Raw genomic sequence first — 15,245 nt, forward strand, 5'->3', positions numbered from 1 at the left:
TGTGTGCGTGTGTGCGCGAGCACACACAGAGATATGCATATGTACCCCTCCACTCCCCTTGGGGAGGTATATAGACTTTTCATTTTCTCGGCATATAACTTACCATTTCATGCCATCTGTTGAAGCATTATATAGACATTTCATGAAGGCCATTATGTATAACAAATCTTACATACATAATTTTGGGTCATTCTATCCCATATGTCATCTGTGGAGGAAATAATATTTGTCAAAACATGCATCTATGGAAAATGGTATTCTTCCACAGGCATTGCATTTCCCAGTAGATAAAAGCCCCACATCCTGTAGTTTTTCTGAACCCTGGAAGGCCAAGACAAGGCCTTCTAGGGTTAAGAAAAACTACAGGATGTGGGACTCTTATCTACTGGAAATGGACGTATCACAGGTAAGAACCAATGTCCCTATCCATTGCATTATCCATTATATAGTCCTTGGATGCATTTATGATCCAGACATGAATTGACTATTTACAATAATCTATTTAATATGGAGAGTGGACATTTTCTTTCCATCTGTTTTACCAATATTTCAAGAATATTTAACAGCTAGAATCGCAGCATCAGAATAAAAGCTGTCATAGAAAGGTTTGACTGAGTTGGAGGCTGTGTGAACAACCTAACCTTTGCACGTGAGAAGGTAGTTTTTATATTGTTTCCAGCATCTATCTGCCCATTCAGAGATGGATCCAGCTAATCCCCCCTAATGTCAAAAAAGGTTATTCCACCTAATAAGAAATTAGGTTGTAGTGCCCCTCTGTACAAGGCCAATAAATGATCAAGCACTGACCATCACTGTGCTTTTGTCTGCCAACAGATGATTGCATTAGATATGAATTAGCCAGTGGCTGTGCAGTGCAGTATAGTTTTTTTTTCTCTGTACACAGATTACCTGTTTGTTATTTTCTCTGTCAGATTCTCTTATTTCCTTTGTTTTGGTTTATGTGGCTACATGCCCAGAACTGGCTGTTAAGGTTGAAATTTTTACATAGATATCTGGCTTTTTACTCTACAAATTCACATTTATTTTAAATTTTGGAAAACATCTACCAAAATAGCATTCAGCCTATAAGCAACCATGACTATAACTGTTGATAATTAATTTGATCATTCACTTATCTAATGAATGAAAAAAGGCTGCCTTTAAAATTTACCCTGAATCTTTCACCGTTTGGCTTGATTATTATACATGAATGTATGGAAATTCACTTGTATTTTGGAATAAAGGCACAATGCAACATGTTAGCAGGAGGACAGAAAGACTCACATTTAGTAAAATATTGGATTGGAATGGGAATAATTTGATCCTCCAGCTGTTGAGCTTATTCGGGGGTAGCTGTAGAGCTGTGAGTCCCACCAGCCCTATCCAGCATAGCCATTGGTGACAAATGCTTAGAACTGCAGTCCTGTAACATCTGGAGATTTGTATTACTCTCACAGCAGATTAGATCCATCACATTACCTGGAGGTAATTTTTAATCAATACTGGTAGTCAAATGTAGTTAAGAAACCTAGAAATCAGGACATAGCGTCATGACAGGAGACTATGCAAATTGTTCGGTGTTTTCTGCAGCTTTATCTCTGAAAAGTGAAGTTTGATCTGTGTAACATATCCCTCCATATCCTCAGATTTTTCTATCCACCAGTGAAAATATTCCAAAAAGATATAAATTCCAAAATTCAAGCCTTGATTTTGCCATTTTGTATAAGGACACTATTTTACTATGCCACTGTATTTAATGGGACTTGAGCATCCATGGATTTTGGTATCCACAGAGTGTCCTGAAAACAAATTGCAGTGGGTACCAAAGCCCTGTTGTAGTTTATGCATGTGCCTTCATGTTGTCTGTTACCTCATGATGATCCCATGAATATCATAGGGCTTCCTTAGCTATTAGACACTAAACAACTCTTTATTTCCCTTCTTACAGGATCTTTACATTGAGAGGCCTCTGCCATATTTAATTGGCTCCCAGTTCTTCATAGAGCAAGACGATGTTGGACTTGGTGACCTCTCCAGTGAAGGTAGAGCCTAATGTTTTATGACTTAGGATGGAATAAGAATCATACAATCATAGAATAGAATCATAGAATTGTAGAGTTGGAAGAGACCGCAAGGGTCATCCAGTCCAACCCCCTGCCATGCAGGAAATCTCAATCAAAGCATCCCCGACAAATGGCCAGCCTCTGCTTAAAGACCTCTAAAGAAGGAGAATCCACTACACTCCGAGGAAGGAGTGTGTTCCACTGTTGAACAGCCCTTACTGTCAGGAAGTTCCTCCTAATGTTGAGGTGGAATCTCTTTTCCTGTAGCTTGCATCCAATGTTCTGGGTTACTGTTCTCTGGAGCAACAGAAAACAAGCTTGCTCCCTCCTCAATATGACATCCCTTCAAATTTTTAAACAGGGCTATCATATCACCTCTTAACCTTCTATTCTCCAGGCTAAACTTCCCCAGCTCCCTAAGTCTTCCCTCATAGGAAATGGTTTCCAGATCTAATGGGAGTTGTAGTGCAAAAATATAGTGGGTACTGGGTTGTGTAAATCTACATTAAAGGATATGCTGGTGCCTGGGAAATTCTATAATAATAATTTATAATACTACCTCATAGTATTTCAGCTTTTAGTGCTCTCAAAGTGACTTGTTACTTTTGTTTTTTCAGCAGTCCTGTAGTACTTTGATTACTGCTTCAGTATGTGATAATTGTTGAGCATTTTTAGTATCCTCAAATTGTATGGTTGTCATTTGTGATGTTGATATTATGCACCTGTCCAGACTAATTTATCAGCAGACATCTGAGTTCTTTGCAGAAATAAATTTTATTTGGACATATGTTCTACATGTGATGATGCCAATATTAAAAACAAACTCTTCATTCAGTAGTGCTTTATGTAGGATGATCCAGAATGGCATTGTCCCAAGGAAGAAATTAGTCCCACCTGAAGTTTTATATCTAGTCTTGTGTGGTGGTGGAGTTGAAATCTTTGTGTTATTGCTGCTCCTTGCTTGTACATGTGAGCTCTTTTGCTTAGTCTTACATGTGTTTGAATGACTCCACTTACACATCAAGAGTTGATTCAGTGTATGCTTGGAGGGGATTTCTTTTGCTTCAATTCAAGTGTTACTTTTTGTCAAAGAACTAGAGACATTTTGTAGTTTATAATCAACTAAACTACATGACAAAAAAGAGAAAAATTGGGAAAAGAAGCGAAAAATGCGAGTTCAAGTATGAGTTCTTTCCTGTTATTATGTAATCTCTAGGTGGAATGTTGGGGGCATTCTACAGATTATGGGGCAGGAACTTCCAACAGCAAAGTAAGCATCTGTTGTACCTGTTTTGAAATGTGATCTGGACAAAAGCACTTGGAATATGATCAGTTCAGATTAATCTTTTTCTTTCCTCTGTGGAGCAGAAGGTACAATGGATAGTGATCGTGGGAGCATGATTGACAGTGAAGGACAAGCTGAAGAGGTAAGAAGAGAAGTCTCATCCTCAGTATTTTTGTCTTGTTTTCTTCAAAACAAAGAAATTAAACACCTGGGAAAGGGCAGGAATTCATGGTTTATCATGCTGGTAATCCCAGATTTAATATATCTTTAATATGGTAAAATGTTATAAATAAAATACTTGGACATTCTTAATTCTGCTTCAGTATACTTGAGGTTTTCTTCTCTTTTTTAGACTTAATTTTTTAATTTTTATTGAGTTTTAAAATGATACAACCACACATTCTTAAACATTGACACACAGATGCTCTAAAAGATTCGTTTGATTGGTGTCCTTTGCTCAGGGAAGTTCTTCAGTCAAATCAACGCTATCTCACTTCTCTTTCCAACCCTTTTGTAAATCAGCTACTTGGTCCTATACCCTCCAAAAATTGGATCAAACTTCCACTCTTCCTTTAAACTTTCTTTGTTCCTCAACCCTACAACTACTATTCCAATTTCCTTATCATCTCCTGCATATTCTCTATCTTCATTCTTCTCATTCTTCTCTTATCTCTCATTCTCCAGACATACCTACTCATAACTTCTTCACTTTCTTAACCTTCTATGTTATCTTTCCAATGCCTTCTCTGGTGTGTCTCTTCTTAACTCATATTCAATGTATCAGCTTCTCTCCACAACTCACATACTAAAATTTCCACCTATTTATAAAGCCTATTACTCTTTTTTGTCTTGATTATCTTTCATTAAACTAAATAATTCTTATAAGATTTAAATCTAAAAGATAATTGTATGCCTCCAGAATCAAAGTAAACCAAGTCCTAATGTATTCTAGTAAAAATATGATTATATTTCCTTTCCTATAAATGATGGAAAGGAAGCAGCATTTATACCTTTAGAGGTTTTCTTCTTAAGCTGCGTTTGTGTTTCAGGAATTGGAAGAATTTGAGGATGTAAGTGAAGATGATCAGAGGCCGGTAAGAAATGTACTCAGTCTGCTATTTATTGTGCCTTTATCATAACCACAGATGCCTGTGCAAAGAGGGAAAATAGTGTGCCATCTTGTTGAGTATTAGGGCTCTGACAAGGGAATCAAAAGACAAATAAAGTCTTCCTAGCATATGTACAATATAATAATAATTTAAATTTTATTTAAAAGCACACAGGGTTAAGTTTAAAATAAACAACATTTGTAAAAAGTACAGAACACTAGTGTTACAGTGCATTGCGGAAGTATTCTCTCAACTTCGGATTTTTCCACATTTTTAAAAAAAATTATTTCAGTTAAAACCATTCAAAACATATAAGACATATAAAGACTTTAAATTTATATTCATTCCTTCCACATACATCATACCTTAAACTACATATCCTAACATCTATTACTTACACACCTACATATAAGCCCCTAAACCCCAGTCCCCTATCCACCCCTTATCCCACATAATACCTACCATCTTACCTAAAATCATGCAGATATACACATTTATCTTATACAGTTCTTCTCTCACTATCTTCTTAAACTTCCACTTCTTTTCAGTTAACTAATTTTATATAACCGCCATGCTATAACATCATGTGGATTTTCTTTCTCTCACTTTTTTCTTTTCTCCAATTTCGCTTGTAGATAACACATCAAAATGTGGGAAAATCCTTGGAGAAAAGGATTTTTCCACATTTTGATGTGTTACTTAGAAGTGAAATTGATTCATTTGGCTTTGATGTACACAAGATAGTCAACGTTTGTGTGTGATCAACACAAAATATTTTTATTTTGGTGAAAAGATTAAATAAAAACAAACTGGCATTTCTTAGTTCCAAAAATATTCACCTCATTTACTGTGGTATGCTTAAATAAGCCCTGGTGCAACACATTGCCTCCAGTAGTCACCTAAGTAGTTAAATGGAATCTATCTGTGCTCAGTTAAGAGTGACACATTATCTCAAATGAAAAAGAACTGTTTTTGGAAGGTCCTAGAGTTTCTTGGAGGGCACATCTAAATAAATAGCAGCATAAAGAGCAAGGAGCTATTAAAAGAAGTCCAGAATAAATTAGGCTTCGGTTATTAAAAGTGCATATCCGAAACAACAATCATCATCAGACCACCACTTAATCCATTACAACAAAGTGGAGCATAACTCAAAACAAGACCATCCATTAAAACTCAGTGACTGGGTAATCAGGGCATTGATCAGGAAGTGAACAAGATGCCAGTAGTAACTCCGAAGGTGCCGAGAGAGATCTAATAGTTAGAGAGGAGAAATAGCCCCATGGTATATTTCTCACTCAGATGATCGACAAAGCAGGGCTTTACAGAACAGATCCATATCAATTACTATTTGAACTTTGAAAAAAAACAACAATGTGGTAGACACAGCAAATGTGGGAGAAAGTTCTCCAATGAGATCAAAAATAAACTTTTTGGCCTTGCCTCAGAATGCTATGCATAGTGCAAAACAAACAATGCATGTTGCCCTAAGAACACCATCCCCATGGTGCAGCATGGTTGTGGCTCCCAAATATTCTGGAGATGCTTTTCCCTTACAGGCTCTGGGAAACTGGTCAGTTATGATGGCAAGTTGGATGGGGCCAAATATAGGGCAAATGTAGAGGAAACTCTATTTCATTCTGTAGGGGACTTGTATGGAGGTTCACTTTCCAACAGGAAAATGGCTGTAAGCCCACAGCTGCAGTAGCACTGGAGTGGTTTAAAAAGAAGAACCTGAATTTCTTTGGCCCAGTCAAAGTCCAGATCTTAGTCTGAATGGGAATCTGTGGCAACACTTGAAAGTTGCTGTTCTACAGTGCTCCCCATCAAACTTGATAAAGCTGGAACACTTTTCTCAAGACCAGTTGGCAAATCAGGATTCAGATGTGCAAAGCTGATAGAGATCTGCTCAAGAAGAGTGAGAACTTTAACGGCTGCCGAATGTTCTTCTACCAATGTTGACTTGGACTAGTGCTGGTGGTGAATGCCTAATACAACTGATAAGTGCCAGTGCGCTTTTGTTTACTTAACACTTCACTCACAGTAAAAATATTTTGAACTTTTACAGTGTTGAATGCCTTGTAAATGGTGACAGTGCCAATTAAATCAATTTCAGTTCCAAGTTATAATGCAACAAAAAGTCAAAGCAGGGTGGCGGATGCTTTTACAAGGGCTTATATTAGGGTTCAATATTGGGAAGCTACTCACTGAAAAACAGTATCTATGAAGTTGGCTAAGTATCACCAGAGAGAAGATTGCTTTGTCAATATGCTGCATGCAACATCAGATACAGTGTTTACCATTCCCCCTCTGCCCCCAGAAAATAGCATTGATAAGTGATGAAGAAGATGATCTTTTTGGTGACTCTGAAAAGGGAGAAGAGGATGAAGACTCAGAAGACAATACAAAACTGGTAAGGAATGGCTTCATAGTATGATTGCAATGGGAAATTTTCCAAAGGGATGTTTTCTTCTTGTTTTGATGTCACCAAAACTATTCAAAGCTACAGTGATGCATTTATGCTGAAACAGCCACATGCTTTTTAAGCCTATATGCTGTATAAGACTGGTGCTGTATAAGACTGTACTGGAAATACAATAAGTGAACATGTCTGGGTCCTGCCTGATATGTGGCCTAACACAATATTTGAATAGAAAGTATTTGTGTTGGTGGCTACTTACTTGTCATATCAATTATCAAATACTACATGTTTTCTTTAGCTCAAGGAAGGCATAAGAAACGTCTGGCCTGCAGGCCAAATTCAGTTCATAGAGTCCTTCATTCAGCCAGCTTCATTTACGCCCAACCCCACCTCAGGTCCTGTTCCCTCTCCTGATACAGAAAAGATTTTGTCTCTGATCAAAAATGTTTTTTTTCCATATTCAGAGTGCTGATTCATTTTCACCTGCTGCTGAAAAAGAGTCTTGGAGAAATAGACACTGAGCAATTAAGACATACTTATTTTTGAGGCTTGCTGATTATTTTTGAGTACATGGCAAAGGCTTACTAACAAATAGACTTGCTGGTCTTAACACTAGTTTATATTTTTTTAAAAATAAACTTGGGTTGCCATAATTGTCTCCCACAAAACCTTGACAAAATGTAGGACCTTCAAGAAATATGAAGGCCATGACCAACTAAAAGCCCAAAACAGTAATAATTAAAAAAATAATAATATAAATTTATACTTCTCAGTCATGGATCTAGCAAAATAGTTTTGGCACTCCCTCTGTGTTCCCAAGTTCTAACAAAGGTACCCCTCAGCATGTGCAGAGAGCTTTAGACTGTCCAACTGCCTCTAGCTGCAAAAATATTCCCTTTGGCTTCCTAAGATCTGACAGCGGCACCCCTCCTGAGCATGTGCAGAATGCTTTCTTTTCTTTTTTTAAATATTTTTTATTGATAACAAATATCACATATCAAACACTACCAACAAACATATAATATTGGTTTCAATACCAAACCACAAAAAACAACTACGGAAATCTAAAACATTATACTACTTTATTATAAAGTGGCTTCCACAAAGTAAATGCATTATTTACATTACTAACCATGTCATATCTCCTGAGTATACATCTGCAAATAAAAGGTTTTTCATTTCTCAACAGAAATGTCTAATTTAAGAGTTGTTATATATCATAATGATAAATCTTTTTCTTTATATCTTTTTAGGCATTCCCATTCCCTTTCTGCCTTTTCTTTATCCAGATCTTTTAGCGATGCCGTCAGTATGTCCATTTCCATTGCTTCTTCTAATCTGCTTATCCACTCTTTTTCTGTTGGTTTTTTTCTGCTTTCAATAACTAGCATAAAAAATTCTAGCTATTGTAACCATATATAAAATAATACGTATATTTTTTTCCATTTCTTTTTCTAACAATTCTGTCATATTTAATAAAAATAATAAAGGACTAAATGGTAATGTTATTCCTAACATCTTTGATATCAGAGTGTGTATTTTTCCCCAGTATTTTCCCACCTCTGTACACTTCCACCAAAAGTGGTAAAAAGTTCCTCTGTGTTTGCAACATTTCCAACAATTGCCGCTTCCATTCTTATACATTTTGCTTAACTTATCTGGAGATATGTACCAGCGATACATCATCTTAATATAATTTTCCTTATAATTTTGACAAAGTGTGAAAGAATTAGTATCACGCTAGGATTTCTCCCATAGATCAATTTCTATCGTATCTCTTGTGTCCTGGGCCCATTTTATCATACAATGCTTCACACTTTCATGTTCCAAATCCCTTTACTTCAATAATTTGTGAAATTTTGAAATATATACCCTTTTATCATCAAAAATTATACTATCAAGTTCATTTTTCTTGTCTGTAAAATCATACTCTTTTTTTATCAATTTTATATCTTTCAAAAATCTATCTATACAGAAACCAATTCTTATTGATCTCATTTCCTAATTCCTTGCTAGATTTCAATGTTAAAGAGTTTTTCTCTAATGTTAACAGATTCCTGTATGTTAACCATCTCTGACCATCCATTTTTGTTCTTTTATAGAAAGCTTCTTGAATAGAAATCCATAATGGTATTTGTCTATAAAATTGTTTTTTTAACTTTAATCCATACTCTAAACAAGGAATTTCTTATAAAGTGATGGCAAAAATCAGTATTAACCTTATGTTTGTCATACCACAAAAATGTGTGGTATCCAAACTTCATTTTTGTATTTTCCATTTCCAACAATTTATCATTTCTTAATAAGATCCATTCTTCAACCCACTGTAAACAGGCCGCATAATAATACAACTTCAAATTAGGTAAACCACAATGCCTTTTCTCTTCTCTTCAGTTAACAACTTCCAAACAATCCTTGCCTTTTTTGCCTTGCTAAATAAAATGAGCTAAATTTTGCCATTTCTCAAGAGGCTCTAGGTAGGAAGTTAAACGAGATGGATGTACAGGTTGTCATCTCATCTCTTCTCCCAGTCAAAGGGTATGGTCCAAGAAGGGAGAAGAAAATAGCAGAAGTGAATAACTGGCTCTGCAGATGGTGCCGCCAAGAACGGTTTGGATTCTTGGATCATGGACTAAGGTTCCATGAGGAAGGACTTCTGGCAAGGGATGGGTTCTATCTCACGCCAGTTGGCAAAAACGTTTTTGCCAATAGTCTCAAGAATTTGATCAGGAGGGCTTTAAACTGAGCTATGAGGGGGAGGGAGACAGTATTCTGGAAGCCAAAAGGGCTGGAGAAAATCGGCAAACTGTCATAGAGGGAACAAGACAAACAGTGCAAGGACCCAGAAGTGGGAGGCAAAAAAACTTGCACAGGCAGCAACTAAAGGGGACCCATGGTCTGCGATGTCTCTACACTAATGCACGGAGCATGGGAAACAAGCAAGATGAACTCGAACTGCTAGTACAACAAAGCAAATATGATATAATAGGCATCACTGAAACCTGGTGGGATGAGTCTCATGATTGAAATGTAGAAATAAAGAGGTATAACCTTTTAAAGAGAAATAGGCCAAACAGGAAAGGAGGAGGAATAGCCTTATACGTCAGGGACATTTACACCAGTGAAGAGATCCAGGACATCAATCATGGAAGCCAGGTAGAAAGCATCTGGATAAAAATTAAAGGGGAAGGAAACAACAAGGACGCTATTGTGGAAGTCTACTACTGACCCCCAAGTCAGACAGAAATTGGATGATGTCTTTCTAGAACAGATGACCACACATTCAGAAAAAAGAGAGGTAGTAATGATGGGTGACTTCAACTATCCTGATGTTTGCTGGAAGTCAAACTCAGCCAAATCCTCCAGGTCTAGCAAATTTCTCACTTGCAATTTCAAACAGTTCCAGTGAGAAAGAAAAATGGGAGATGTCTCAAGAAACCAGGATGGATGACTAAGGAACTTTCAACTGAACTAACTTTTAAACTGAACATGTATAAGAAATGGAAAAATGGAGAAATCACCAAAGAGGAATTCAAACAAACAGCAATCACATGTAGGGGTAAAGTCAGAAAAGCTAAAGCACAGAATGAACTCAGGCTTGCCAGAGAGGTTAAAAACAGCAAAAAGGGCTTTTTTTTAATATGTCCGCAGCAAAAGGAAGAAGAAGAAAATGGTAGGGCCACTGCGTGGAGAAAATGGCAAAATGCTAACAGAAGACAGAGAAAAGGCAGAATTACTCAACACCTTTTTTGCCTCTGTGTTTTCAGAAAAGGAAAAGGGTGCTCAACCTGAGGATAATGGAGCAGAGGACAGATTAGGGGAATTTCAGCACAGAATAAGTAAAGAGATAGTACAGGAATATCTGGTTAATCTAAATGAATATAAATCTCCGGGACCAGATGAACTACATCCAAGGGTATTAAAAGAACTGGCAAAAGTCATATCGGAACCATTGGCAATAATCTTTGAGAACTCCTGGAGAACAGGAGAAGTCCCAGCAGACTGGAGGAGGGCAAATGTTGTCCCCATCTTCAAAAAGGGGGGAAAAAGAGGATCCCAGCAATTATCGTCCAGTTAGTCTGACATCAATACCAGGAAAGATTCTAGAGCGGATCATTAAACAGAGAGTCTGTGAACATCTAGAAAGCAATGCCATAATCACAAAAAGTCAACATGAGTTTCAGAGAAAGAAGTCATGCCAGACAAATCTGATCTCTTTTTTTGATAAAATTACCACCTTGGTAGATGAAAGGAATGCTGTGGATATAGTATATCTTGATTTCAGTAAGGCTTTTGATAGGGTTCCCCATGACATCCTTGCAAACAAGGTAGTGAAATGTGGGCTAGACAACGTAACTGTTACATGGATTTGTAATTGGCTGACTGATCGAACCCAAAGGGTGCTCAACAATGGCTCTTTTTCATCCTGGAGAGAAGTGACCAGTGGGCTCCCACAGGGTTCCATCCTGGGCCCAGTGCTATTCAACATCTTTATCAACGACTTGGATGACAGAATTGGAAGCATACTTATCAAATTTGCAGATGACACCAAATTAGGAGGAGTCATCTGTAAACTCCTTAAGTTTAATATTCAACTTATTAATTTGTACACCTTCTATTTCACCACCGCTTCTTATCTTATTATTAAGCACCTCTAGTACCAAAATAAATAGCAGGGGTGACAAGGGACACCCCTGTTTGTTTCCTCTTTCAGTTGATTTACACTCTGTTATTTCTTGATTGATGAGAATCTGAGCTTTTTTATCTATAAATTGCAGAAATCCATCTTATAAACATCTCTCCCATTTCCATCTTTTTAAATGTTTCTTTCATGAAGATCTAATCCATTCTGTCAAATGCTTTTTCAGCATCAACCATGATCATAGCAAACTTACGCTCATTGTGTTGTTCATAATGCTCTATCAAATTCAATACTGTTCTGATATTGTCTTTTGGCCCTATACAGACAGGCCAAAATAAAGCTGCTTCTGGTCACTTTGGCGGTATGGTGTTTCAATGATGCATGCGTCCTAAGAGTCTGGAAGTTGCACCAAAGCTGCACTCCAGTCCTTAGGACTGGAGCGTGGCTTTTGTGTGGATTTTGAACTCTTAGGATGCATGTAACATTTAAACACCATACCTCCAAAGTGACTCAAAACAGCTTTATTTTGCCCTGTCTGTATTTGTCTGCCTGGTATAAAACCATTTTGATCATCTTTTATTATTGTACTTACAAATGTTTTTAATCTGTTTGCTGAGATCGTAGTAAAATTTTTATAGTCCGTATTGGTTAGTCAAATTGGTCTGAAATTACTTGTCTCTTGCTTCTCACAATTCCCTTTAGGGGTTAAAGATATGTAGGCTCTTTTCCATGAGTCTGGTATCCCTTTTAAATAAATGTCTTTCATACCTTCTTTTAGAGGCTCTATTAATACTTCTTCCAATTTCTTGTAGTAAACAGCTGGGTGACCATCTGGAACAGTGGCTTTTTAGATTTTTAATTTTCTGATGGCCTCAGATATTTCCTCAGATGTTATTGGGTGATTTATACATTGCCTTTCTTCTTCACTTATTCGCTGAATTTTTTGGTCTTCTAGATATTTCCTAACTTTTTCTTTATGCGATTCTTTTATGTTTCCTTTCTTGTACAAATTATTATAAAAATTTACAAAAGCATTTTTTTATATTCGTACTATTTGTAATAACTTCTCCTTCTTCATATATTTCTGTAATTAGTTTTCTTCCTTTCTCTTTTTTTAGTTTTGATGCCAATAATTTACCAGCTTTATTACCAGATTCGAATTGTGTTTGTTTAAGTATTTTAAGTTTTCTTTCAATTTATTTCTCTGCTATTAATTTTAACTGTAGCTTCAGGTTATCAATATCACACTTTAGTTTTTTGTCACCTTTTTCCCCCCATTCTTCCTCTTTCATATTCAATTCTTGCATTAATTTATTTTCTCTTTCACTCCTTTTTTTTCCGTTCTCAATTTGATTTATTATAAATAGTCCTCTAATCACAGCTTTTCCTGCATCCCATATTGTTTTTTTCAACACATCCTCTGTTTTATTTTCTTTGAAGTATAATCTTACGTTTTCTTTGACAATAGCGACTGGTTTTTTTTCTTTCCTTTAATATTTCTTCTTGTAATCTCCAAGTATACTGTCTCTTTTTTGGAAAAAGTTTCATCGTTATAAGATTATGGTCTGATTCATAATTTGACATAATATCCATAGATTGGATTAAAGATAGCAAAGATCTAGATGCCAAAAATAAGTCAATTCTTGAAAAGGAGTCATGTACTTCTGAAAAGAAAGTAAACCCATTGAATTTTGGTATGCTTTTTAATCATCTCCATCTGTACTCCTCTAACCATGTCTACGATGGTTCTAGCACTCCCTCTCTAGGTTCCCAAGCTCTGACAAAGACACCTCTGAGCATGTATAGAGTGCTTTAGACCATCCAACTGCCTCCAGCTGCAAAACTACTCCCTTTCGCTTCCTAAGCTCTGATATCGACACCCTTAATGAGCATGTGCAGAATGCTTTCTACCCTCCAACCATATCCATCTGCACATCTCTAATAAAGTCCAGCATAACAGTTTTGGCATTCCTGCTCTGGATTCCCAAAAGCTGTGATAAGGGCACCCCGGAGTGTGTGCAGAGTGCTTTTTACCCTCCAGCCCTCCAGCTGCAAATGCTCCCTTCTCTGGCTTCCCAAGCTCTGATAAAAGCACCCCTGAGCATGTACAGACTGCTTTTCATCCACCAAACATCTCCAGCTGCAAATGTCCTTCCTCTGATTTCCCAAGCTCTAGCAAAGGCACCTCTCCTGAGAGTGGGTAGAGTACCTTTGACCCTCCACCTCCGAACGGTTGTTTGGGTTGGGAGTCTTTTCCCAGCAGAGAGGGTCCTGGCATCCTATAACCTGGGTTATGCACCTCCCATTCGCTCCTGTAGGCAGGGACAAAGACCGGCCCCTATATAGGGAGGAGCTAACCCCCCTGGACCTCAGTCTTGTTCCTGCCTACGCTCCTAGCAGGACATACTTCTCCAGCCAGCGAAGTCCTTTCCTTCATCGAAGCGGTCAGAATTCTTTTTTGCCTCCCTGTCATGGCCAGCCAAGAACAGGTCTCGGAGGATGAGGAGGAGGATGGGCCTCCTCCAGAGCAAGAGCTAATTGAGGATACACCAAGTGCTAATCCTGCTCTGCCAGGTCCCAGCTGTGATCTCCCAGCCCCAGAGGAGGAGGCTCAGTCAGGTCCTAGTGCTGGTGAGATTCCTCTTGTGGTGCAACAGCCTAGTAGTGACTCTGGGGAGGAATCATGCCTGGACATGCCTTCCTTTAAGCAAAGAAGGGCTGAGAGTGCTTGCAGGCGTAGATCCAGGAGAATTGCAGAGAGGCAATTAGCAAATCAGCCTCAGGTGGCATGGGAAAGAGTTTCTCTTACTTAAGGAGCAGAGAGAAATCAACTCAGTGTCAGAGTTTATTGCATGATCCTTTGGTGTGATTGCTGCCGGCACTGGCTCCTTGTTGCCTTGACTCTTGACCTTGGAACGGACTGGACTCTTGCTACCTTCTGCTGCCCTGACCCTGGACTGGACTGACTATGCTGACCTCTGTTTCCCTGACTTCGGCTCTGGCTTTTGGCTTGCTCTTTGACTCCTTGCAAGGTTTGTGGACTGGTTCCAGTGTTTGCTAATTACCTTGCTGAGACATCCTTATTAGCGTTGTTTATGTATGCTGGCTGCAGTCTAGGACACTACCTGCTCCCTCTCCCCGCTGCCTCCCCTCTTCCTCTTGGTGGTGGGCTATGGCAGAGGACCCTAGGAACATTGGTGAAGGGACCTCCCTGGTTCAGGCTTCTCCAGGCCAGTGTCTGTCAGCTCGCCAGGGAGAGCCGGCGGCAGAGGTTGAGCCAGAGGCTCAGCCAGAGGGGAGGATAGCCCTTGGAGGCGCTGAGCAGGCCCCGTCCTTCCACCCGGGCCGGCCAGGTCCCCAAGGTGTCGAAGAGGCCTCGGCTCCATTCAACTTCCTGGAGGTGAGTTCAGTCCGGGAGCTAGGTGATTTTGTAAGGGCTGTCTTCACCCGCGAGGCAGCAAACCTTCTGGGGGTAGGAGACCTCTCCTTAGGCTTAGGGAGACAGGTTGGGGGCCTTCCTGACCCCATGTCCCAGCCCCATGTTAGCGGGCCACCACAGCCTTCCCCTCTGTCGAGCCCCTGCAGGCCATGGGCTAAGACGGAGCCTCTGCCGCTGCAGAGAGTGCCCGCATGCGTGGGGACCTGGGAGCAGGTCCCTCCTTCGTCCCCCCAGCTGCCTACCTGCCGCTGGCCTAGGAGACCTCCAGGCTCTGGCGGCAGCGCTGGG

The 15,245-nt window shown here is 38.9% G+C and overlaps 1 protein-coding gene across 8 annotated transcripts in view; it reads left to right on the top strand.

The window, feature by feature from the left end:
* LOC149319007 (WASH complex subunit 2A-like) overlaps positions 1 to 15,245 on the top strand; it is a 174,022-nt gene that overhangs the window by 17,359 nt on the left and 141,418 nt on the right. For 5 of the 8 annotated variants that reach the window (XM_089510917.1, XM_089510910.1, XM_089510912.1 and 2 more), the window contains exons 5-9: positions 1,949 to 2,042; positions 3,280 to 3,333; positions 3,432 to 3,490; positions 4,398 to 4,442; positions 6,775 to 6,867. In XM_089510917.1, the coding sequence (XP_089367043.1) occupies positions 1,949 to 2,042; positions 3,280 to 3,333; positions 3,432 to 3,490; positions 4,398 to 4,442; positions 6,775 to 6,867 (345 nt within the window). The remainder of the gene's footprint in view (positions 1 to 1,948; positions 2,043 to 3,279; positions 3,334 to 3,431; positions 3,491 to 4,397; positions 4,443 to 6,774; positions 6,868 to 15,245) is intronic. The other 3 variants (XM_089510911.1, XM_089510914.1, XM_089510916.1) reach the window with 3 other exon arrangements.

Source organism: Sceloporus occidentalis, unplaced genomic scaffold (genome assembly GCF_023333645.1).
Source record: "Sceloporus occidentalis isolate IW3139 unplaced genomic scaffold, rSceOcc1.0.p SCAF_2, whole genome shotgun sequence".
Classification (NCBI taxonomy): domain Eukaryota; kingdom Metazoa; phylum Chordata; class Lepidosauria; order Squamata; family Phrynosomatidae; genus Sceloporus; species Sceloporus occidentalis.